Raw genomic sequence first — 22,590 nt, 5'->3', positions numbered from 1 at the left:
CTAGAGAAAGACTATGAGAATACTTTTTTATTCTTTGGGGTAGGAAAGGGGCTGGTGGAAGGATTTCCAAGAAGTTTCCAATTAAACCATTCGTTTTCAAATAGTGGTACATGGGAGAAGGGAAGAAAATTAGGTGAGTCCCACAGTTTCCTAACTGACTACTTGGGGAGAGGAAATTAAACAGAGTCCAGCAGTCTTACTGAGTTAAGGAGACAAAGAACAGAATTCAAGGAAGCTAAGCAAGGTTGAATTTGTAGGGCAAAAAGGAGGGAGCACCAAAAAAAAGCTCAAGATCTGTAGATGGGTTCCGTAAAGTCTTTGGTAGAGTACTGGTCTATGTGTGCATGCATGAGAGGAAATTTAACTTGAGACCAGGAAAGACTCACTTGAAAGGAATAGGCTGAACAATTCCTGAAACTCACACAAAGCTGAGAATAGGTCTATCAGCCAACCAAAGTGGAAGAACTCGTAATGCAGGAATACTCATTTTATGGCACTTTGCTTTATTGCACTTTGTAATTTTGCATTTTTTTTTTTTTTTTTTTACAAATTGAGGGTTTGTGGCAACCCCAGCCTGGAGCAAGTATATTGGCGCCATTTTCCGAACAACCTTCTTGTCTCTTGTGTCACATTTTCATTATTACTATATTATATTTAGTATCTGTGATCAGTGATGTTTGATGTCACTATTATAATTGTTTTGAGGCACCAAGAACTGCATATGAGATGGTGAACTTAATTGTTTAATGTTATATGTGTTCTAACTGCTCTACCAACTGGCTCTTCCCCTATCTCTCTTTCTTGGGCCTCCCTATTTCCTGAGACAGAAGAGTATTAATGTTAGGCTAATTGATAATCCTGCAATGTCCTCACAGTGTTCAAGTGAAAGGAATAGTTGTACATCTCTCATTTTTAATTAAAAGCTAGAAAAGATTAACCTTTTGCACTCGGATGTCGAGATTAAAATTACTCTTTGAATGTATCAATAATTTGAAATATAATAAAATCCAAATAAATAAGTTTGTATGAAAAGAAACTCCAGTTTTTTATTCTACTGCTGCGCTTTGTAAAATCTGGGGTATTTAAAAAATTAAATCCCGAGTAGAATAAAGGAATCGAGAAAAAAGCAAGCGAGTGCAAAGGGTTAAACTTAGTGAGGAGGGCATGTTGAAAACCCAGGTAGGCCAAAAGCTAGATCTTTTGCACCAAACAGTCAAATTGTGAATGCAAAGGTGAGATTCTTGAAGGAAATTAAAAGTGCTACTCCAGTGCAAACACAAATAATGAGAAAGCGAAACAGCCTTATTGTTGGTATGGAGAAAGTTTTAGTGGTCAGGATAGAAGATAAAACCAATCACAACAAAGCCTAATCCAGAGCAGAGCCCTAACTCTCTTCAACCCTCTGAAGGCTGAAAGAGATGAGGAAGCTGCAGCAGAAAAGTTTGAAGCTAACAAAATTTAAGGGAAAAAAGCAGTCTTTATAACATAAAAGTGCAAGGTGAAGCAGCAAGTGTTGATGTAGAAGCTACAGCAAGTTATCCAGAAGATCTAGCTAAGATAATGAAGGTGGTACACTAAACAACAGGTCTTCAATGTATATGAAACAGCCTTACATTAGAAGATGCCATCTAGGACTTTCATATCTAGAGAGTACAAGTCAGTGTCTGACATCAAAGGACAGGCTAATCCTCTTGTTGGGGGCTAATGTAGCTGGTGACAAAGTCAATGCTAATTTAATTTGTCATTCTGGAAGTCTTAAGAATTATGCTAAATCTACTCTGCCATTGCTCTCAGATGGAACATTAAAGCCTAGATGACAGTACATACATTTATAGCATGGTTTACTGAATATTTTAATCACACTATTGAGATCTGCTGCCCCCCAAAAAAACATTCCTTTCAAAATGTCACTCCTCATTGACAGTGCACCTGGTCATCCAAGAGCTCTGATGGAGATGTACAACAAGATGAATGTTGTTTTCATGCCTGCTAACCCAACATCTATTCTGCAGCCCATGGATCAGGGAGTAATTTTGATTTAAGACATACATTGTATAAGGCTATAGCTGCCATAGCTAGTGATTCCAGTGGACCTGGGCAAAATAAATTGAAAACCTTCTGAAAAGGAGTCATCATTCTAGTAGTTGTTAAGAACATTCATGATTCATGGGAAGAAGTCCAAATATCAACATTAATAGTAGTTTGGTAGAAGTTGATTCTAACCCTCATGGATGACTTAGAGCAAGCATGTCAAACTCAAAGGCTAACATGGGCCAGGTAAACAAGGTTTAAGTTTATGTGGGTTGCAAAAAAACCAAAAGCTTCAATTTTCATAGAAACGTAGATTTATTTCGATAGAGCATGCTGAATACAAAGGGCTGAAATAAGTGGATAATCATTAACATAAAATAATAGAACACTTTAATAAACATCAATATTTTTTCTTGAACATTAACTTACCAGGCACTGAATAACTGCACAAATTAATAAGCATAATGCAAATAAACCTATTTTTCTTGTTCTCCATAAGCAAAATATTTCCTGTTGCGCACACCAAACAAGTCAGTCCAAGACTAATGACTTGGCAATCGGCTGCTAAAATATTCGCTGCTAGTGTTAGTGGAGAGAAATGGTGTGCCTGCGCATAAGGGAAACGAATGCAACATGATTATAGTAATCAGTCATTAGCGAATGTTGTAGTTCGTTATTAATAATTACGTATAAGAAGCTGTTGTAAAAATTGAGTTACGAAATTTTTATTAAAACATTTCTTACATACTGGTATATTGGCTGGGCCGCATAAATATTTGTTGTGGGCCGTGATTTTGACATGCTTGCCTTGGAGGGTTCAAGACTTCAGTGGAGGATGTAAATGCAGATGTGGTGGAAAAAGCAAGAAAATTAGAATTAGAAGTGGAGCCTGAAGATGTGATGAAATTGTTACAGTCTCATGTTAAAACTTTAACAGATGAGGAGTTGTTGTTTCTTATGGATGAGTATAGAAAGTAGATAGAATCTACTCCTAGAGAAGATGCTGTGAAGAACATTGAAATGACAATAAAGGGCTCAGAAAATTACATAAAGTTAGTTGATAAAGCAGTGGCAGAGTTTGAAAGGATTGACTCCAATTTTGAAAGAAGTTCTACTTGGTAAAATGCTATTAAACAGGCTCATATACTACAGAGAAATTGTCTGTGAAAAGAAGAATCCATCAATTTGGCAAACCTCATTGTTGACTTTTTTTAAAAAACTGCCACAGCACCCTATCCTTCAGCAACCACCTCTCTGATCAGTCGGCAGCCATCAATGTCAAGGCAAAACCCTCCACCAGCAAAAAGATTATGACTCAGAGGATAATTAACTTTTTTTTTTTTTAGCAATAAAGCATTAAATTAAGGTATGTTCATTGTTTTTTAGACATATGCTCTTGCACACTTAATAGACTACAGAAAGTGTGTCTGTGTGTGTGTGTGTGTGTGTGTGTGTGTGTATATATATATATATATATATATATATATAAATAGAGAGAGAGGAAGAGAGAGAGAGAGAGAGAGAGAGAGAGAGAAACTGGGACACAAAAATTTCATGTAACTCACTTTATTGGAATATTTGCTTGATTGTAGTGGTCTGAAATCAAACCTGTACTGTCTTCAAGATATGCTTATAAATGGCATTGTGTGGAGTTTTCAGAAGGGCATTGTGTTAGTGAGGTTAAATTAACCCTGGGATGAAGGCTGTTCTGGACCTTCCTTAACAAAGCTTAAAGGCAACCCTCCAAAAGGATCAAACTGATTCTAAGTCACTTAACTGCTTATCACAATAGAATTCAACATTCTTTAAAGGGGTGCAGCAAAATCTAGTACCCAAAAATGTGAACTTCATAATATCTGGCATCAAACCAAAAATTACTATCAAAAGAAGCAGGAGACTATACTCTGTAACCACAAGTAAAATTTGTCAGTAAAGTACAGAGGTGATAGAATTAGCAAACAAGGGTATTAAAATGAATATTATCAATATGCTCCATAACTCAAATATCTAGAGGAAAACACAAGTATGTTGAGAGGAGAAATGAAAAGTATAAAAAAGAAAAACCAAATGGAATTTCTAAAAATGAAAAGTATATCTGAAATGAAAAATACACTAGATGGGTTTAACAGCAGATTTTCCACTGCAGAAGAAAGGATCAGTGAATTTGCAGACATGGAAACTATCAAAAATGAAGATCAGAGGACATCTAGCTTCTACTTACAGTGTAGAGAGATGCAAAGAATGCCATTTCCACTCTTTAACGATGAAAACAAAATTTAAAAGCCTGATACAATACTAAATTCTTTTTTGAACTGCTAAGAGAGCTGCAATCTCAAGGCAGTCATATGACCTGAATTCCAAGGAGAAATTGGACATATGAACTACCTTACCTCTGGTAGTGCATGGGAGAATAAGGTGTCTTATCATTCACAACAAAAGTGGGTAAGAGAAATCAGCTAAAATTTTAAGGTTTAACAGAAGATCAATTGTGGGCCTAGCAACATAGCAGTTTGAACTAGCTGGGGGCATCTAACAAGAAAACAGTTGAAAAGGGGACTTTACACTCACACTCAAGTTTTTTCCCCTCAAATCTCCGAGAACAATTAGAGGTAGGGCAGGAGTCTGAAGAGAATTGCTGTTGATGGTATAGGGATGCAGGTGTTGATCAGCTGCCATTGTGGGAAAGGCAGAAAAGCCTGCCAGCTTCCCTGGACCCTAGATACTGAAAGACTTTAGGAGGGGCAGCAAAGCCTCTTGCCCAAAGGAAATAAACTAAGACTTATTGTGATTGGGGGTGGGAGAGGACAGGCAACTAGTCTTAGACCTATGATCTTAAGTTTAAACCAAGCACAGGTCTCCTTCCTGTCAGGGAGGGTTGACTTTAACCCAAGGTCAATGTCAGATATAAAGCAGTTTTGCGCTTATAGGGAGAGGAAGGAACAAAGGACAGGAAAGTAACAGCAGTCTACCACTGGGGGAGGGGCAAGACCATGAAGTAGAGATACACTCAGGAACACAGATTTTTATGATCTGTTGAAAGCCCAGGATGAAAAACTAACCCTGAGAAAAATCCTACAGCACCCCAGCCACATGATAAGCATTAGACACTAGAGCCAATCACTAGAGAAAGTTTAAGCCTCTGGTAAACTGAAGGTAGCCCAGCAACAATAATCACATTCACCTAAATTCCTGATTTGGTTAATTTTCTCACACTAAGGGTTTTATACAGGAAGAGGAATACTCATTTCTGGGCCTAAATACCGTTTACTTCTTCTACACATGACATCCTGCATTCAACCAAAACTATGAGACATCCACATCAGGAGGCACAATAATCAACAGAACAAGACTCAAGACTCGTGTTGGACCTATCAGACAAGGATTTTAAAGTAAGTCTGGCTAACATGTTAAAGGATCTAGAGGAAAAGGTGGACAACATGCACAAATAGGTAACTTTTAGCAAATAGATGGAAGTAATGGGAATCTAACTGAAATGCAAGAAATGAAAGGCATGATGTCAGAGATGAAGAATTCCATTAGGATCATCGGTAGACAACACAATTGCAAAAGAAATCGGTAAATTTGATATAGGTTAATAGAAATCCAAACTGAAACATTGAAAAAAGAGTGATAGCTGACAGAGCTGTAGGACATGTCAAAGCCTAATACGTGTGATTAAGTCTCAGGTGGAGAGGGAGAGAGAAAAATTATAATCCAAGATTTTCAAAAAAAAATACATGCACACAACTAGACATATTATGTTCAAAATACTGAAAGCCAACAATAAAGAAAAAATCTTGAAGGCAGCCAGAGACAGAAAAAATAAGTATGTATAGGGAAATAAAAATAAACTACACCACAGCTATAGAAAGTTTGAAAGCAATAAGATGATAGAGGATATCCTTAAATGAGTATTAAAAATGTTAAAACTGTCAACCCAGATTTATCTATCCTTTAAAAATACTTTTATTTTTAAAATGAGGGCAAAGTTAAGACTTTTTCAGATACAGAGAAGCTGAGAGAATCCATTCCCAGCAGACTTGCACTGCAATGATTGTTAAACAAAGTTCTTCAGGCAGAGGGAATGTGATTCCAGACAGAAACTTGGATCTACACCAGGACTCAGTAGTTTTTTTCTATAGAGCAGTGGTTCTCAACCTTTCTAATGCCGCGACCCTTTAATACAGTTCCTCATGTTGTGGTGACCCCCAACCATAAAATTATTTTCGTTGCTACTTCATAACTGTAATTTTGCTACTGTTAATGAATCGTAATGTAAATATCTGTGTTTTCCGATGGTCTTAGGCTCTACAGCAGCGGTTCTCAACCTGTGGGTCACGACCCACAGGTTGAGAACCGCTAGCAGGGTCACCTAAGACCATTGGAAAACACAGATATTTACATTACGATTGTAATTTTGTAGTTTTGTAGTGTGTTTTGTAGTGTGATTAAGACACTACAAAACACAGATATTTACATTAATAGATATAAGTATATATATCTATATTATATATTAATAAGTATATAAGTATATATATCTTATATATATTAATAAGTATATAAGTATATATTATTTACAAAATTTACATAAATTTTGTAGTTTTGTAGTGTGTTTTGTAGTGTGATTAAAACTCCCAAAACACAGATATTTATATTAAGATTGTTACACCATTACATTATTATTTGAAGGTAGACCCTGCCAATTAAATATATACTATGCAGTATAAGAGGACATAGAGGGGATAAATGGTGTCAGGAAAAAGTTTAAAAATATTAATTAAAAAAGAGAAAAATCAAAAAAGATACACTATATTATAAATTGAGGGCAAATACTAAAGAGTAAAAGCCAAGAGTACAGAAGACTAAATGGAACACTAGATCCAAAAGCAGGTTAAAAACAAACATATGAGACAAATAGAAAAAAAAACCTCACAAAATGGTAAGATTTAAATCCAGCCGTATTAAAAATGACATTAAATAGTCAAAATGAAGCACATAGAGACAAGATATTTTTTCGACATTTTTATTCTCTATTTTTCCAGTGGGTTTTGTACATATTTTTAGGAATAGGTTTTTCCCTAGATAAAAATATTGAAATAGTTATCATCACATCCATTTATTCATTGCTAACATTGTGTAACAAACGCCTCCTCAGTGTAACACGGTTACACCTCCTTTTTACCTAATAAGGAAGGTCCCTCTCTGTATCCCCCATGAACTTCAGACAACCACCAAGTTATCTTGAAGCAGTGAGTTGGAATCATCAGACCCAAGATAATCTCCTATAACCATTTTCCCCAACCCCCATGAAAAAGGAAATAAGATGATTAAGGATTACATCCAAGCCTACCTACCCTCTTTCCCCTATCTTACCTAATAATAGACAAACATGTAAATTGACTATACCTCCACTATGCCACCAGCCAATCAAGAGTGATATGCAAATTAACCCAACAAAGATGGTGGTTAATTTGCATACGCAGGCGGAGTGACAGGGGTGGGACACTGCTCCACACCCCCCCCCCCCCCCCAGTCTCTCAGAGCCTCTGGGCAGCGTGGGAAGGCGGGACTGGAGCGGAAAGAGGCGGCTCCGGGGCCTGAGCGGAAAGGGGCTGGGCCAGAGTGGAAAGGTGGTGCTGGCAGCCAGGGAAAGGAAAGCCCATTCTAGCACGAATCTTCATGCATCAGGCTTCTAGTATTATAGAATCTACAACTCTGTTAAAATTCACTTTAGATTATTCTTGCTTTCATTTCTTTTCAAATCCCTTACCACCTTTTCCAGATCTTACATGCATTCTTTGGTAAAGCTTTCTTTCTCTTTATTTCAGCTGTGAATAAAACTTAATTGTGATTAACTATACAATTAGTACTAGAAATACACCCATTCATTAATGCTAAGAGAAGAGTGAAGCCATTAGCTTTTAATGAAATGACACACATAAAGAATTTTTAAAACTTTGAAAATACTCAGGAGTTCCCTTTAAATTATTTACGTGGAATCTACCTCCTCCCCCCCCCCTTTCTATTTAAGACTTTTTCCTTGGCACTGATATTAAAAATACACATATATGGATTTTACAATCAATATATTTCATTTAAAAAATAATAACTAATATAATCAGCCCTTATCTTGTGTTTTTCACTGTTCTAAGTACTTTATATGTCAGTACATTTTACACGATGTAAAACCCAGTGAGATGAAACTGTTATCTCATGTAGCAGTTGGGGCAACTATTAAGGGACAGAGAAGATAGGTAATGTTAATTAAAGCAGAGTGGGAATTTAAACCTAGTCAGTCTACATCCAGGACCTCTGGTCAAACCACTTCCCCATGCCTCCTCCGTGATTTTGTTACTATATATATTTTCCTTCTTTACTTTCTTCCTTTGCTTTACAGACATACTGTGACTTAAATTGACTTATATAGTTTTATATAATGAATTGGAATTTTAAAAACTCATTTTGAGTTATGCCTGACTCACAAATTAACTTTGGATTATAACCCAGGGAAAACTTGAGGCTAGCCTTTACCTGTTTTAAAACTGCAAAGGTAGAAAAGGTAAATGGATGTGATGATGACTATTTCAATATTTTTTTCTAGGGAAAAACCTATTCCTAAAAATATGTACAAACTCACTGGAAAAATAGAGAATAAAAATGTCGAAAACATATCTTGTCTCTTTTCTTTACAGAAAAGATGGCAGTAAATTCCAATACTTGACGTTCTGATTGATGTTTCTCTGTCTCTGGATCTGTTTTTGTTCAGAATCTTATTTAAATCTTAGTAGACCACAAAGGGGATTTAAGACTCTCTTTTGGTCTTTCTTCATCTTTTCAATAAAATAGAATAGTTTCTTTTCAGTTGCTCTACATTTGTATATTTTCTGTGGTATACAAAGTGTGCTATCTTTCTACATTATATAGGTGGAGGGTGTTGCATTCCAGTGAGAAATTTCATTAACATTTAAGAGTTTTTCTTAATGTGGGTAGAATGAAGTCCTGGTAATTCTGAGTACATTAACTTCAATTTGCTGTATTCACCATCCCATATTCATAGTTAAATATTTCATATTAGAGAAATGTATGATGAGCTGCTTATATACTTCATTTTTTTTTTAAGTGCACATTGTCATTATTCCAAAAGTCCCTACATTTTTAGCAGCTGTCTTTTCCTTTTACTACTGGCAGTGCCCAAATTTGCATTTTGTTAGAAGGGGATGCCTGATGAATAGCAAAATAAATGAGGTATCAATTTCATGGGATATTAAAACAGATATCATCTAATTCAATCTTGTCCTACCATAACCCATTCTCCAAGTAAGAAACTGAGGCCTGGGGAAGTTTAGTGACTTGTTTATATCACACAGCTAGTTCACAGCAGAGACAGAAATAGATCCTCCTGACTCTCCCTGCTTGTTTCATTCCAGTCACTGTTTCTGACCAGATAGTTGGTGAATGGTAGCAGTTCCATTGACTAGTTCCTTTCTTTCTGTTCCAGTTCTTATTGTCAAGGGAAACTAGCTAATTAACAGTCATTTATTATCCTCTATTTTAGAGCACAGTTCTGTTAAACTGTCTCTCTGCTTCCACATGGCTGTGTGCCATAGATAGAGCATTGGAGTAGAATCTGTTCCTGGCACACAAACAAAACAAGTCTAGAATTCCAGATCAGTGTTCTCTGAACAAGTGGCATCTGCCTTCTGGTCCCTGGGTGCCATATAAAAAACAGACTCAGATACTGACCTTGCCTGGTAAGGTTGTGGTTTAAATTAAACAGCCAAACTATAGAAAGATGTGAGAAAATGATGGGAATTAACAATAATAAACTTTTTGTTCTATTTATTATTGTATAAAGCAAGACATTTTTCAGAGAAGCAGTCATACAAGAATTTGGTTGAAACAATCAATACCTCAGAAGGAATAGATTATTTAAGTGTGTGATTACAAAAATAATTTGATAATATGTTTTCCTGTCTTCTCCCAGGCAAATTGTTTTTTTTTTTAATATATTTTATTGATTTTTTACAGAGAGGAAGAGAGAGGGATAAGAGAGTTAGAAACATCGATGAGAGAGAAACATCGATCAGCTGCCTCTTGCACACCCCCTCTGGGGATGTGCCCGCAACCAAGGTACATGCCCTTCACCGGAATCGAACCTGGGACCCTTGAGTCCGCAGGCCGACACTCTATCCACTGAGCCAAACCGGTTTCGGCACCAGGCAAATTGTTTGGTGATCTGATTTTGCAGGGGATAGGTAAGGGAGCAGTCAAGATTAAAGTATTGAAGGATTGGCTCAATTTATTTAATCCCTAGAAAGTTGTAAAGCATCAATTAAATTATTTCAAATTATTTTTTATTTAAGAATAGAATAAAAAACATTGTGATGTAAAGGTTACTTTGTTATTTTTAGAGAATATGCATTCACCATGTTCTCCTGAAATACAGCCAAGATGAAGAGATGATTCCTAGTTCTGTAATCTATTGGATTGCTATAAAAATGACATGTCTTTGTTTCTGAGTTCTAAACAATGTGGTTGGAGAAGTATAGAGACATTAAGTGAGAAAACACACTTAATTCTGAACCTAAGGAAAAGCAACAATGCAATATAGATGTATATATGATTTCAGGGACAGTTTAGAAAATGCAGTTATAAACTGTCTCAGAGAAGTAGAGTTTAGATTTTGAGCTACCTATAATGAATACCTTGTTATATATTCTATATGTGGCACAATTGGACCATAAAGTGGTCCAGAAAGTTTTGATAAATGACTAAATTTGATAAAAATGTATCTTACTCTGTTCATTAATCTCTAACATCCTACCCACCTCAACCTGTCATACTGAAGTTTGCATTTTAATTGTTCTCTCTGGCCATTTTGATGGCTGAAAGGCAAACTGTTTTGTATAAACCTTCTCATCCTTCTCTGTTTATATTTAATGTGAGTCTGATTTTACGAGGAGGGGTGGAGAGCATGGTGAAAAGTAACTGGATAGGTGCACGTTTGCTTCCTGGACTACTTTGTCTTAGGTTTTAGTCTCAAGAAGTCATTTCTAAAGTCTATTCATATTGCCCAGGTCTGACTATGTGCTCTTGTCAAGGATAATAACATACTTTATTGGTGCTTTAGCAATTTTGCAGAAATTATTGGAAATTACCTAGCTGCTTACAGTTCTGATGCCTGCAGGTCACAGGAAGTTGGTGTAGTGTTAAGATGGAATAAGTGATGAGATAAAGGCTGAGTTAGAAAAGTGATTACAACTGGGAACTTGCTAATCACTGACCTCTATAGTGATCCTCTGGTTTATTACTAATCTCACTCACACTTGGCATTTTCCTATGCTTCAGCCTCATCTTTCATAGCTGTGTGAGTAATTTGGCATGGAGTGAACAAGAGAAGGGCATAGAGAGTCCAGCAGCTGTGCTTGTTGGCACTAGATATTTAAATATCTTCAATGTAGCCAGCAGTGTGCTTGGCACAAGTGTTAGCCAATAATACTTAAACAAATTGTTGCAAAAAAAATAGGCAGGCATTTATGTTAAAAACCCTTTCTCCCTTCTTTCCTTTAAAAAATAGTCTGTTGGTTTGAAATCCTTTTTAGATTTTTTTCCTGTAAGTTTGAGCAGATTGCTACCAAAATGAAGTCTGTAATTCTGATGGTTAGCATTGGCCTAGGTTCTTTCTTACAATAATTTCCAAGTATATTATAAGCATTAATTAAACTGCAGGCGTGTGTGGGGTGCATGTTACTGAGTTGATTTTTCTAAGAGTGAGTGGGACCACTAATGATAAGGGACTTTTAACTTGCCCAGTTCACTCAGTGAGAGAGAGTCAAGAGCCAAGAGATGAATCCAGTAATCAGAATTCCTAGGTCTCTGCTCTGATACACCCAATGGCCTTACAGGTTTTCCCACTTTGTAGGATGGTATTTTATGTTTCTCCAAGTGGTTAGTATGATTGAAATTGTAGTAAACCTTTGGAAGTATTCACCCACCAAAAAAAAAAAAAAGGAAAAGCTTCTCTGTGAGCTTAGGGTAAAAATGAGTTTCAAAGATACCCAAGGCAAAGGAGGATAAGACTGTTCTTAGAACTGTGATGAAATTTAGATTTGTATACAAATATTTAGATTTGCCTGTATAAGGGTTTCATATTGTTTCTCTGAAAACTAAATATGGAAAAGCTCTCATGATTTGTATATTGAAATATATCATTTTGAAATATAGTAAAGTTGGCCTAGATAACTTTTTTGAAACATCCAGGAATTCTTTTTTTAGGTTAAGCCTTTATTGTATAAGAAAAACCAGTCTAATGCTATCCATTTAAAATGTAGCACATGGAGTTTTTATATAATAGATTGTGAATTTGAATTAATGAATGCAAATCAGTATGCCTTAACAAAAATTAACATTGAAGTAATATTAGCTATCAGATAAATAGGGAAACTGTTCTAATTGTGCTGTTACTCATGAAGTCAATAATAATTTCTTAAATAGTATATAATTCATTGAAAGTAATATATTTTAGTTTGCAGGAAATTTTCAGGTAGTCACTGTACTGCTGCAGAAATAAATACTGAGCCAGCTATATCTTCCAAAATATCTCTGTCTGGCAATTTTTTTATAAAAACATTATTTTGAATCAGTAGCAAAAGAGCACATACTGTCAGGCGAGTATTATAGGGTAGGTTTCTCCAGCCAATAGATTGAGGTCTATAGAAAATACTGTTTTACTAGTACATGTGAGTGAAAATATAACAGTCCTTAAGTTGTTACTTAACTTTAAGTCTTTAGTGGTTGTTTGAAATAATGTTTCAGGAAAAGGAATTTGCCAGGTAGAAAGGGCTAGTGTGTTTTTCAACCAAAAATTAGTTGTTAGTACATTGTGGTGATTGACAAACCATTGATAGAGCCGTTTTTTGTTGTTGTTTTTCTTTATAGTACTGTATTTGTTTAAATGTTAATGTAGTCTTCCAATTCTGTTTTGCCAAAGATATGAGACATGATTATTTTTAACTGAAGGGAAGAAACTGTTAATGATAGCTGCCAAATTTGTATGGAGATAATCTTATAAAGTGAAGCTTATTTTCTCAAAGAAACAATAAGAATAGTTGGGGGGTAATATTTCTGATCAAGATTTGGCATCAATTCAGTTCTTCTCATAGTAGGTCAGAAAAGCAAAGAGGGAAAAATTATAAAACTTTCTACTCATTTAAAATCTTAAATTATGTCCCAGGTCCTGTACAATTGATTTTTATGAGGTACCCCAAGGCAGCATTTTCTTAATGATTTGCTTATTATTTTTAATACCTCATAAACTTACTTAATTTATTTGATTAATAAGGTAATACCCCAAAACCGTAAGTGTAGTTATTCTTTATTTTTCCCCAGTAATCTCTCTGTCAGTCTTTCTGAGTTGGCATTTTCCCTTCAGTTTCTGCCATCTTCTTGGTCCAGCAGGGTTCCTGATCCATTTTGATGAGGCATGGGGAGGGATATGTGTCAGAATTGCAAACAATCCTTTTAATAGTTTTGTGAGGTCAGATTCCAAGAGTAAAAGAGTAGTGTCCAAAATCCCAAGATATCACCTTGACTCTTACAAGAAGTCTTAGTTATAAAGGATATATCCTTATACAGTTATAATATTTTTCTTTTTATTTCATATGTATATTTTTCAAAGTAAAATTCTTTATGTACAACTTATTTATGGTGAGAATGTGAGGCAAATAGATCACATTAATTAACCTGTTGTCATAAATCTGCATTTTTGTATGGTCATTACTTTACCTGAACATGTGCTTCATCAGTAATAATGCTTCTTAAGACATATGCTGTAATAATCCCAATGGGCTCAGAATTGTACATTTATTAATGTATTTTCTAATAACTACCTTTGTTGATACAATAATTGTTTGATATATCTGAAGTGCAGTAGGTGTCAAATTTAGAGTTGTAAGCTTTCTACGTGAGTTGGCCACTGTGGCATGTCTTACATTTTTATTTTATCATAGTCCATATGTCTCCAAGTCTTTTTTTTTTTATTATTATGTACTATATCAGTAGACAATTTTGACAATCCATGTATGTGTGGAATTTTTTTAAATTAATAAACTGTGCAGTTTTGTACAATCATAGGCTAATAACTAGTATAGTATACAATTATAGTAAAGTTCATGTAACCTCAATAACTTTACATATTTTGGGTAACTTGTCAGATTTAATTAGGTTGTTACTTTGACCTTGGGATGGAGAACAAGAGTTACTCTGCCATGTCATTGTTTGTGTCTTCTTTGATGTTAACACTAAACTGTGATCCCTGCAGAAATCTTATTAAGCAACATGTCTGTTTGTCAAGGACTGTTTAGTTAATTATATAATATTCTACATATGACTCACTTTCCTGAACATACTTAAATTCCATTGTTTTAAAAAGCAAATGAGTCAGAACACTGCTGTCAATCGTCAGTACTGCGGGACATCTGATCTCCCTCTAGAGCTGGCCCACACCATTCCTGACGCTTGGCCATTTGACATTTGAAAGGCAGATATAGTCCTAACAGGAATTCTTAACATTTCTGGGAAGAACATAAATTGGCATGATTACTTCAGAGAATAGTAAGGAAAAGTTGAAAGTGTACATCTTTTAACCCAGCAGTTCCATTTCTTTGTGTCTATTCTGGAGAAACTCTTATGTGTATGTATAACACTTGTGCAAGGATATTTGTTTCAGCACTCTTCATGATAACAAAACGGTAGAAATAATCTATTTTTCAGTAGAAGAATATACCAACTCTGACTTTATTTGTATAGTGTGACATTTTATAACTGTAAAAATGAATGAACTAGGTGTCTGCTAACATATATCTCAAAAATATAATATTGCACAAAAATGCAAATTTCAAAACTAGATACCATGTAATCTCATCTGTTTAAATGTATTAAACACAAACAGTAATGTATATTGTTTGAGTGAATATATATATTTAAAAGTTTAAAATATACATGGGAATCATATACACCAACTTTATGATAATGGTTACCTTGGAACCTGGGGTGAGATTTGAGCTGTCTTACACTGTTTTAATTTCTGAAAGAGAGAACGAGAGAGGGAGAAATGTTCAATCTGAAGCAAATAAGGGAAAAAGTAATTCTCACTAGTGGGTACATGTATAATACTGTTGACTACATAGATGTCCAATCTTTTGAATATTTTTTAATGTTTTACAATGAAAAAAAAACATGTAATAAAATACATGCTATTACATGTAGAAAGTCAGAATTTGACTGTTAAGCTGACTGGAATGATAGTAAGCACTTAAAATTTTACTTATTGGATTTTTATCTTCTTGTTTCTAATTTTCTGTACTTCCAGACTGCAACATTATTATCATGAATGGTCTAGAAGTTGAATTCTGTCAACAAATGAGGGTTTTATATAAAGTTATTGTCTTTGTTTTACAGGAAAAACATCAGAGAGAGGCTCATTTTCCCTGTACAGCAGAGACACTGGATTACCAGGCTGTCAAGTAAGTTTAATAATTACAAAGACTGTGAGATCATTTTTAATACATAAATAAATGCTCTAATGGAAGATGTAAAAATGTATTCAATTTATTTCACCATTATTTGTGTCTTTAATTTGTGACTGTGTTGGGTTTTTGGCAATTAAACATATTTTCTTGTGCTCCCCCTGCTTAAAATGGTTTCCCTTCCCCAATTCACCAGACAGTCTTTTTCTAGCATCACAGATTTTTAAAACTAATATTCATTTTAACTGGAAGCAGCATAGCCGTTATCTTCCTACCTCTTTCCAAAATGCTTATCGTTTCTGAAAATGATTTTTGCATATTTCCTCATAAAAAGAAAGTTACTAATGCATTACATGAAGAACATATAGTTGCTCTGTGTAGCTTGAAAACCCAGTAATGTTAACTTTATTAACATTGGAAATATTTTCATTTCAGTCCTACATCTAATAAAATTTTTCACTTTCTGTAGTCTCTTTATATGGAAACTTTTTTTCAGTTCTTGCACATTCCCTAGCATGTTTTGTATCAAATAATGGTCATCTTCTCAGTTCTTCCCCCATGTCTTTAGACTGAGAATCCTGAACTCAGTTCACTACAGATTCCCATCAGAATCAAGCCAAAAGGTTTAGAAAGGAAAGGCAGGATATGTTCAATTTGTTTTCTGCTGTCTGCATGCAGATCCACCCTAATTTCATACATGGGCATGTGAGCCAATTTTAAGTCATACTAACAATACTACTCTATTTCATACACATCCCATAATTGTGCCATTCAGAGTCAGAAGACTTAGGTTCAATTCCAATCTCTACAAGTTAGGACCTATGGTTATAAGAAATACCATTTAACCTTAAATCCTATCTCTGCATTGATTTCCTCATTTGAAAAATAGAATTAGCATTTTTGCTTCCATGTACATTTTACAAAGTAAATGAATATTTTTCAGAGTTTGCAGTTCATATAACCCACAAAACAAAAGCTATTTGAGCCCTTAATATTATTTTTAATAGACCAAAAAGTTTGAGAGCCACTTGTGTAACGTTCACACTACTGCTAAACTTAAAAAAGCTGTTGCAAGCTTTTAAAAACTACAACTGTATCCAATAAATCGTAGTTAATGCCTGTATTAACAAGTTTGAATACTCTCTTGGCAAAGGTATTGCTGTTTAGTTGAAAACAGCGGTAAGCTCTATTTATATAATTCACCAATTTCACCAAGATGAATCTTAACAGTTTCTGCCAAGGATTAATGTGTGTTTATACCAGATTTAATTCTCATATAAAAAAAAACACAAACATTTATTTTAGCCTTGACCAGGTGGTTGGCTCAGTTGGTGGTAGTGTCGGCCTATACACCTAGGTTTCCGGTTTGATCCCTGGTCAGGGCACTTACAGAGGCAACCAACTGATGCCCCCTCCTCCTGCCTAATATATCCTTAGGTGAGGATTTAAAAACAACAAAACACATTTATTTTAAATGTATGTGAATAGCACTGTAATAACAATTGCTACCATTTACTACTGAGCACTAACCCCACAACATGAACAGATTTAATATTTTAACAATACCCATTTTGCAGATAAGTAAATGGTGTTAAGTAATTTGCTTAAGGCCATACATTTAGCAAGTGGTAAACCTAAACTCATGCTTGATGTTTTTAACTATGATGTAGCTATACTTTATCATAAGAATCCCTTAGATTCCTATTCTGTCCCCATACCATCCTTCCATTTTAACTTGTTTGATCCAGGAGGGACCTGGGAATTTGTATTGTTAACAAGTGCCCCAAGTGATCTAATTGACATGGGCTGGGGATTATGCTTTGAGAAACCCAGTTCCTCTGTATACACTTAAGTATAAGCATATAAGGAGAATGAAAAAATAAGAAACTGTAAGATTGCTGTTTAACAATTGTTTATAACATATTGGAGAGATTAGGTAGGCCTGTGTGGAAAAGAAAAAATAAGGTTACTAGAATGTATGAAATATAAAATAATATTTCTATATATAAGAAAATGTAAATGTATTCAAGTGGGGGAAAGATTTGTTTATGAATTCACAGAAGCAATGCATGAGTCTCAAAGAGGAAGCCCAGAATTCAGCACAGAGGAAGGAAGATTATACTGCAGCTAGAACAAATGCCCTCACTGAAGATAAGGACTCTGAAAACAAGCAAAGGGATTCCTTACTGTGAAAGGAACGGTGGCTTTGTTATTTATTATTGCTACCTACCTCTGACTATGCTGCATTTTGTAGGAGAAATTATTGTGGATGGCACCAGCTGATTTGAGGCCTAAGTAGTAAGCTCAGGAAACTCAAGAGTTAAAAGAGGTATAGCACACCCATTCAAAGAAGTACCTGTATTCCAAACAGTATTTATTATAATGGGTCAGAGAAGAAAAAACTAATTAGTTGCCATTTTGTCTTACCTTTTCACAAATTACATAACAATTTTAACCACACAATGATGATACAAGAAAATATAAATAATGACTAAAAAATTATATCTTAACACCACTTGGAAATCATTTTCCTCAACAAAATCCCCCCCAAGGAACATTAACTCCGCTATTAATGTACACAAAATGCTGCTGACATACTACAAAATTCAGGCTAATTTAATAATGCTTGATGGGCCTTACTTCATCTTAAGATGATGTAATAATATGTTGCTAAATGAGTCTCCTCATATTACCTTCATGGCAATCATATAACTGATGAGCCATTAAAAGGAAACTGGGGTGGCAGTATTACTGGAAGTACTGATAGATCATTCTGCAATTGAATTTTTTTAATTGATTCAGCAAAGAGCATAGAAGCCAACATCTTTATTAATAACTAGAGGCCCGGTGCACAAAATTCATGCACATGGGGCGGGCTGTCCCTCAGCCCAGCCTGCACCCTCTCCAATCTAGGACCCCTCGAGGGATGTCCGACTGGGATCGGGCCTAAATGGGCAGTCAGATATCCCTCTCACAATCCAGGACTGCTGGATCCCAACCGCTCACCTGCCTCTGCCTGATTGCCCCTAACCGCTTCTGCCTGCCAGCCTGATCACCCCTTAACCACTCACATGCCAGCCTGATTGATGCCTAACTGCTCCCCTGCCGGCCCGATTGCCCCTAACAGCCCTCCCCTGCCAGCCCAATTGCCCCTAACTGCCCTCCACTGCTGGCCTGGTCGCCACAACTGCCCGCCCCTGCAGGCCTGATTCCCCCCAACTACTCTCCCCTGCAGGCCTGGTCGCCCCCAACTGCCCTCCCCTGCTGGCCCAGTCACCCCTAACTTCCCTCCCTTGCCAGCCTGGTTGCCCCTAACAGCCCTCCTCTGCCTGCCCGATTGCCCCCAACTGCCCTCCACTGCCGGCCTGGTCGCCCCTAACTATCCTCCCCTGCAGGCCTGGTCGCCCCCAACTGCCCTCCTTTGCATGTCTGGTCCCTCCCAACTACCCTTCCCTGCTGGCCTGATTGCCCACAGCTCCCCTCCCCTGCTGGCCATCTTGTGGTAGCCATCTTGTGTCCACATGGGGGCGGCCATCTTTGACCACATGGGGGCAGCCATCTTGTGTGTTGGAGTGATGGTCAGTTTGCATATTAGGCTTTTATTATATAGGATAGGTATAGTACTTTAAAAACTGCCATAATAAAATGAAAAATCCTTTTATCATTACAATAGTTTCTCATTGAGACCTCTTTAGTATTTAAGTAGTTTGTAAATGTTTTTTTCAAATTGTTCAAACCTAGAAAAGGGTCTTGTTTTTTTTTCCAAAGAGATTTAAGTTTCATCAGAGTTCAGATAGTATATCCTTGAGAAAATTACAGTTAACTTTAAAAACTCAATTAACACTTAGTTTGGGAATTTACCCATACCATTTGCTTCTTTACCATCCTCTTTTTCTATTATAGCCAATCTCATATGCAGACATTAGATAATGATAAAATGATGAGTCAATACATCAGGAAGAACATTAATAAGTGTGTATATACCTAGTAACAGAGCTTCAAAATAAATGAAGCAAAAATTAATAGAATTAAAGAGAGAAATAAACAGATTCCAAATTATAATTATAGATTTGAATAACTCAGCAGTTACCAGAATAAGTAGACAAAAACTTAGAACTAAACGAACTGTCAACTACCTTGATCTAATTGATATTTTATAGAACTCTGTTCCCAACAACTGAAGAATATAAATTATTCTCAAGGGCATATGTTACATTCAACAGGATTGAACCGTATGCTGGTTTATAAAACTAGTGTCAATATATTGAAAAGTTTTGAAATCACAAAATAATTAAATGAGACGTCAGTAAGATATCTAGAATAACACCAAAATTCTGGAAATTTAAAAGCCCATGTCCAAATAACCTATGGTTCTAAAAAGAAATCATAAGAGAATTTCAAAGATAATTTTAACTGAATTATAATAAAATGTTATATAACAAAATTTGTTGTTGCAGCTAAGGCAGTGCTCAGAAGAAAAGGTATAGCATTAAATGCTTGTATTTGCAAAGCAGTTCTACAGTGCATGACCTCAGGTTCTGATCTAAGAAGTTAGAAAAAGAAACACAAAATAAGTAGAATGGAGGAAATAATACAAATAAAAGCAGAAACCGATAATAGGAAAAATTAACAAAGCCAAAATGTGATTGAAAAGATCTATAAAATTAATAACTTCTAGCTAGACTGATTAAGACAAAAGAGTATTGGAAAGAGGGGGAAAGAGCCCAAATTACCAGTAGAATGGAAGAGAGGTTTATTTCAAATACTTTCCCACAAAGGAAACTTGAGGGTCATATGGTTTCACTGGTGAACTCTTCCAAATGCTTAAGGGGGAAAAAAACAAACAATTTTATACATACTGTACTCAAAAACAGAGGAGGAGGGAACACCTTGTAGCTCATTTTATGAGGTGAGCAACAACTCATTTTTTGTACCAGAAAAAATGAAAGTTTGGCTTAACATTTCAAAATCAGTAATTCATTTTACCACATTAACAGAATTAAAAAGAAAACAATATGATTTTTCCATAGATGTAGAAAAGATATTTGACAAATTCAAATACTCATAATAAAATCTCTCAACAAATAAAGCATAGAAAACAGCTTCCTTAGTTTGATAAGTCATTCATGGAAGGTCTGTAGCTGAGAGTTTACTTAACCCTTTGCACTCGTTTGCTTTTTCTCGATTCCTGCTACCGATGCTAACCGTGTCGAGTCACACTCGACATCCAAGTACAAAAGGTTAATGCTGAGAGACTAGTAGTGTTCCCCCTAATATTAGGAACAAGACAAGAATTTCCACTATTGTTACTTGAATTTTATGTCCTGGCCAGTGTAATAAGGCAAGAAAAGGAAGACATAAAAATTGGAAAGGAATTCATTAAGCTGAATTTGCAGATGACATTTGTGTACATGGGAAAGCCTATGTACTACTGGAAATAATAAATACTTTTAGCTGTGTCAGTATACAAAGCCAATCTAAAAACTCCAATTTCTGTACACTATCAATGAAAGATTAAAAAATGAAATTAACACAGTAGTACCGTTTATAATCATATCAAAAAAGCATAAAATACTGAGGGATAAATTGAATTTAAAAATTGTAAGACTTCAAAAAGCAAAACTATAAAATACTAGAAGCCCGATGCACGAAGATTTGTGCTAGAATGGGCCTTCCTTTCCCTGGCTGCCGGCACCGCCTTTCCACTCTGGCCCAGCCCCAGAGCTGCCTCTTTCTGCTCTGGCTCTGCCTTCTCACACTGCCCAGAGGCCCTGAGAGATGGGGAGTGGGGTGGAACACCTGCATCCCACCCACCCCGGGTCACTCGGTGCCTGTGTATGCAAATTAACCACCATCTTTGTTGGGTTAATTTGCATATCACTCCTGATTGGCTGGTGGGCGTAGCAGAGGTACGGTCAATTTACATGTTTGTCTATTATTAGGTGAGATAGTAGTCTATATTTTATCCATTGTATCTATACTATATATGTACCCACACATTACTCACATTGTAGCCCTTAAGGTTATCAGATTGTGTTCAAGTAATCCTTATTTTACTCAACAATGGCCCCAAACCACAAGAGTAGTGATACTAGCAATCCAGATATGCCAAAGAGAAGCCATAAAATACTTTTTCAAGTGGAAAGGTATGTATTTATAGGAAAAAATATATATAATGGGTTTGGTATTATACACTGTTTCAGGCACTCATTGGAACATATTTCCTGCAGATAAAGGGGCATTACTGTATTGTACTCCTCGTGATGATGTGAGATGATAAAATGCCTATGTGATGAGATGATTGCCAGTAGGCATTATGACATAGTGTTAGGCTACTATGACCTGACGATACATACATTACAAGCAACTTTATGGTTGCTTTATGGTCAGCGTGAAATTTCATCATGTACTTATTAAGATGATACACAATCCAAAATTTATGAATTGTTTATTTCTGGAATTTTCCACTTAATATTTTTCAGACTATGATTGATCATGGATAACTAAAACCTCGTGAAAACATAGGTAAGGGAGGATGACTGTAGTGCTGAGAGAAATTAAGATCTAAATAAATAGAGAGATAGGCCATGTTCATGAATTGGATCACTCAGTACTATTTAGATCTTAGTTCCATTGAGCTGGAGGTTTAATGTAGCCCAAATCAGAATTCCAGCAGGGTCTTATAGACATTGATAATTTTAAAGTTCACTTGAAAAGGTACAGGATTAAGAACCAAAATAATTTTGAAAATAAGAAAGGAGAAAGGACTTAAGTTAGCTGACTTCAAGATTTACTACAAAGCAATACTAATCAAGACAGTGTGGTATTCTTATAAAGATAGACAAATAGATCATGGAATCTAATAGAGTCCAGAAAGAGACCCACAGCTATATTGTAAATGATGTTTGGTAAGAGCAACCCCATAATTTAGTGAGAAAAGAAACACCTCTTTACCTCTGGTGCTGAAACAACTGTATGTCAATATTTTAAAAACGCAATCCTACCTTACACCCTATACAAACATAAATTTGAG

General features: G+C 35.7%; 1 protein-coding gene across 4 annotated transcripts in view; it reads left to right on the top strand.

Annotated features, from left to right (window-relative positions):
- TCF12 (transcription factor 12) overlaps positions 1 to 22,590 on the top strand; it is a 386,352-nt gene that overhangs the window by 233,049 nt on the left and 130,713 nt on the right. For all 4 annotated transcript variants that reach the window (XM_054716203.1, XM_054716202.1, XM_054716201.1 and 1 more), the window contains exon 6: positions 15,490 to 15,554. In XM_054716203.1, coding sequence (XP_054572178.1) covers positions 15,490 to 15,554 — 65 coding nt within the window. The remainder of the gene's footprint in view (positions 1 to 15,489; positions 15,555 to 22,590) is intronic.

This window comes from Eptesicus fuscus, chromosome 5 (assembly GCF_027574615.1).
Source record: "Eptesicus fuscus isolate TK198812 chromosome 5, DD_ASM_mEF_20220401, whole genome shotgun sequence".
In the NCBI taxonomy this organism is placed as follows: domain Eukaryota; kingdom Metazoa; phylum Chordata; class Mammalia; order Chiroptera; family Vespertilionidae; genus Eptesicus; species Eptesicus fuscus.
The sequence above is the reverse complement of the archived record's forward strand: the minus strand, read 5'-3'. Positions and strand labels throughout refer to the sequence as shown.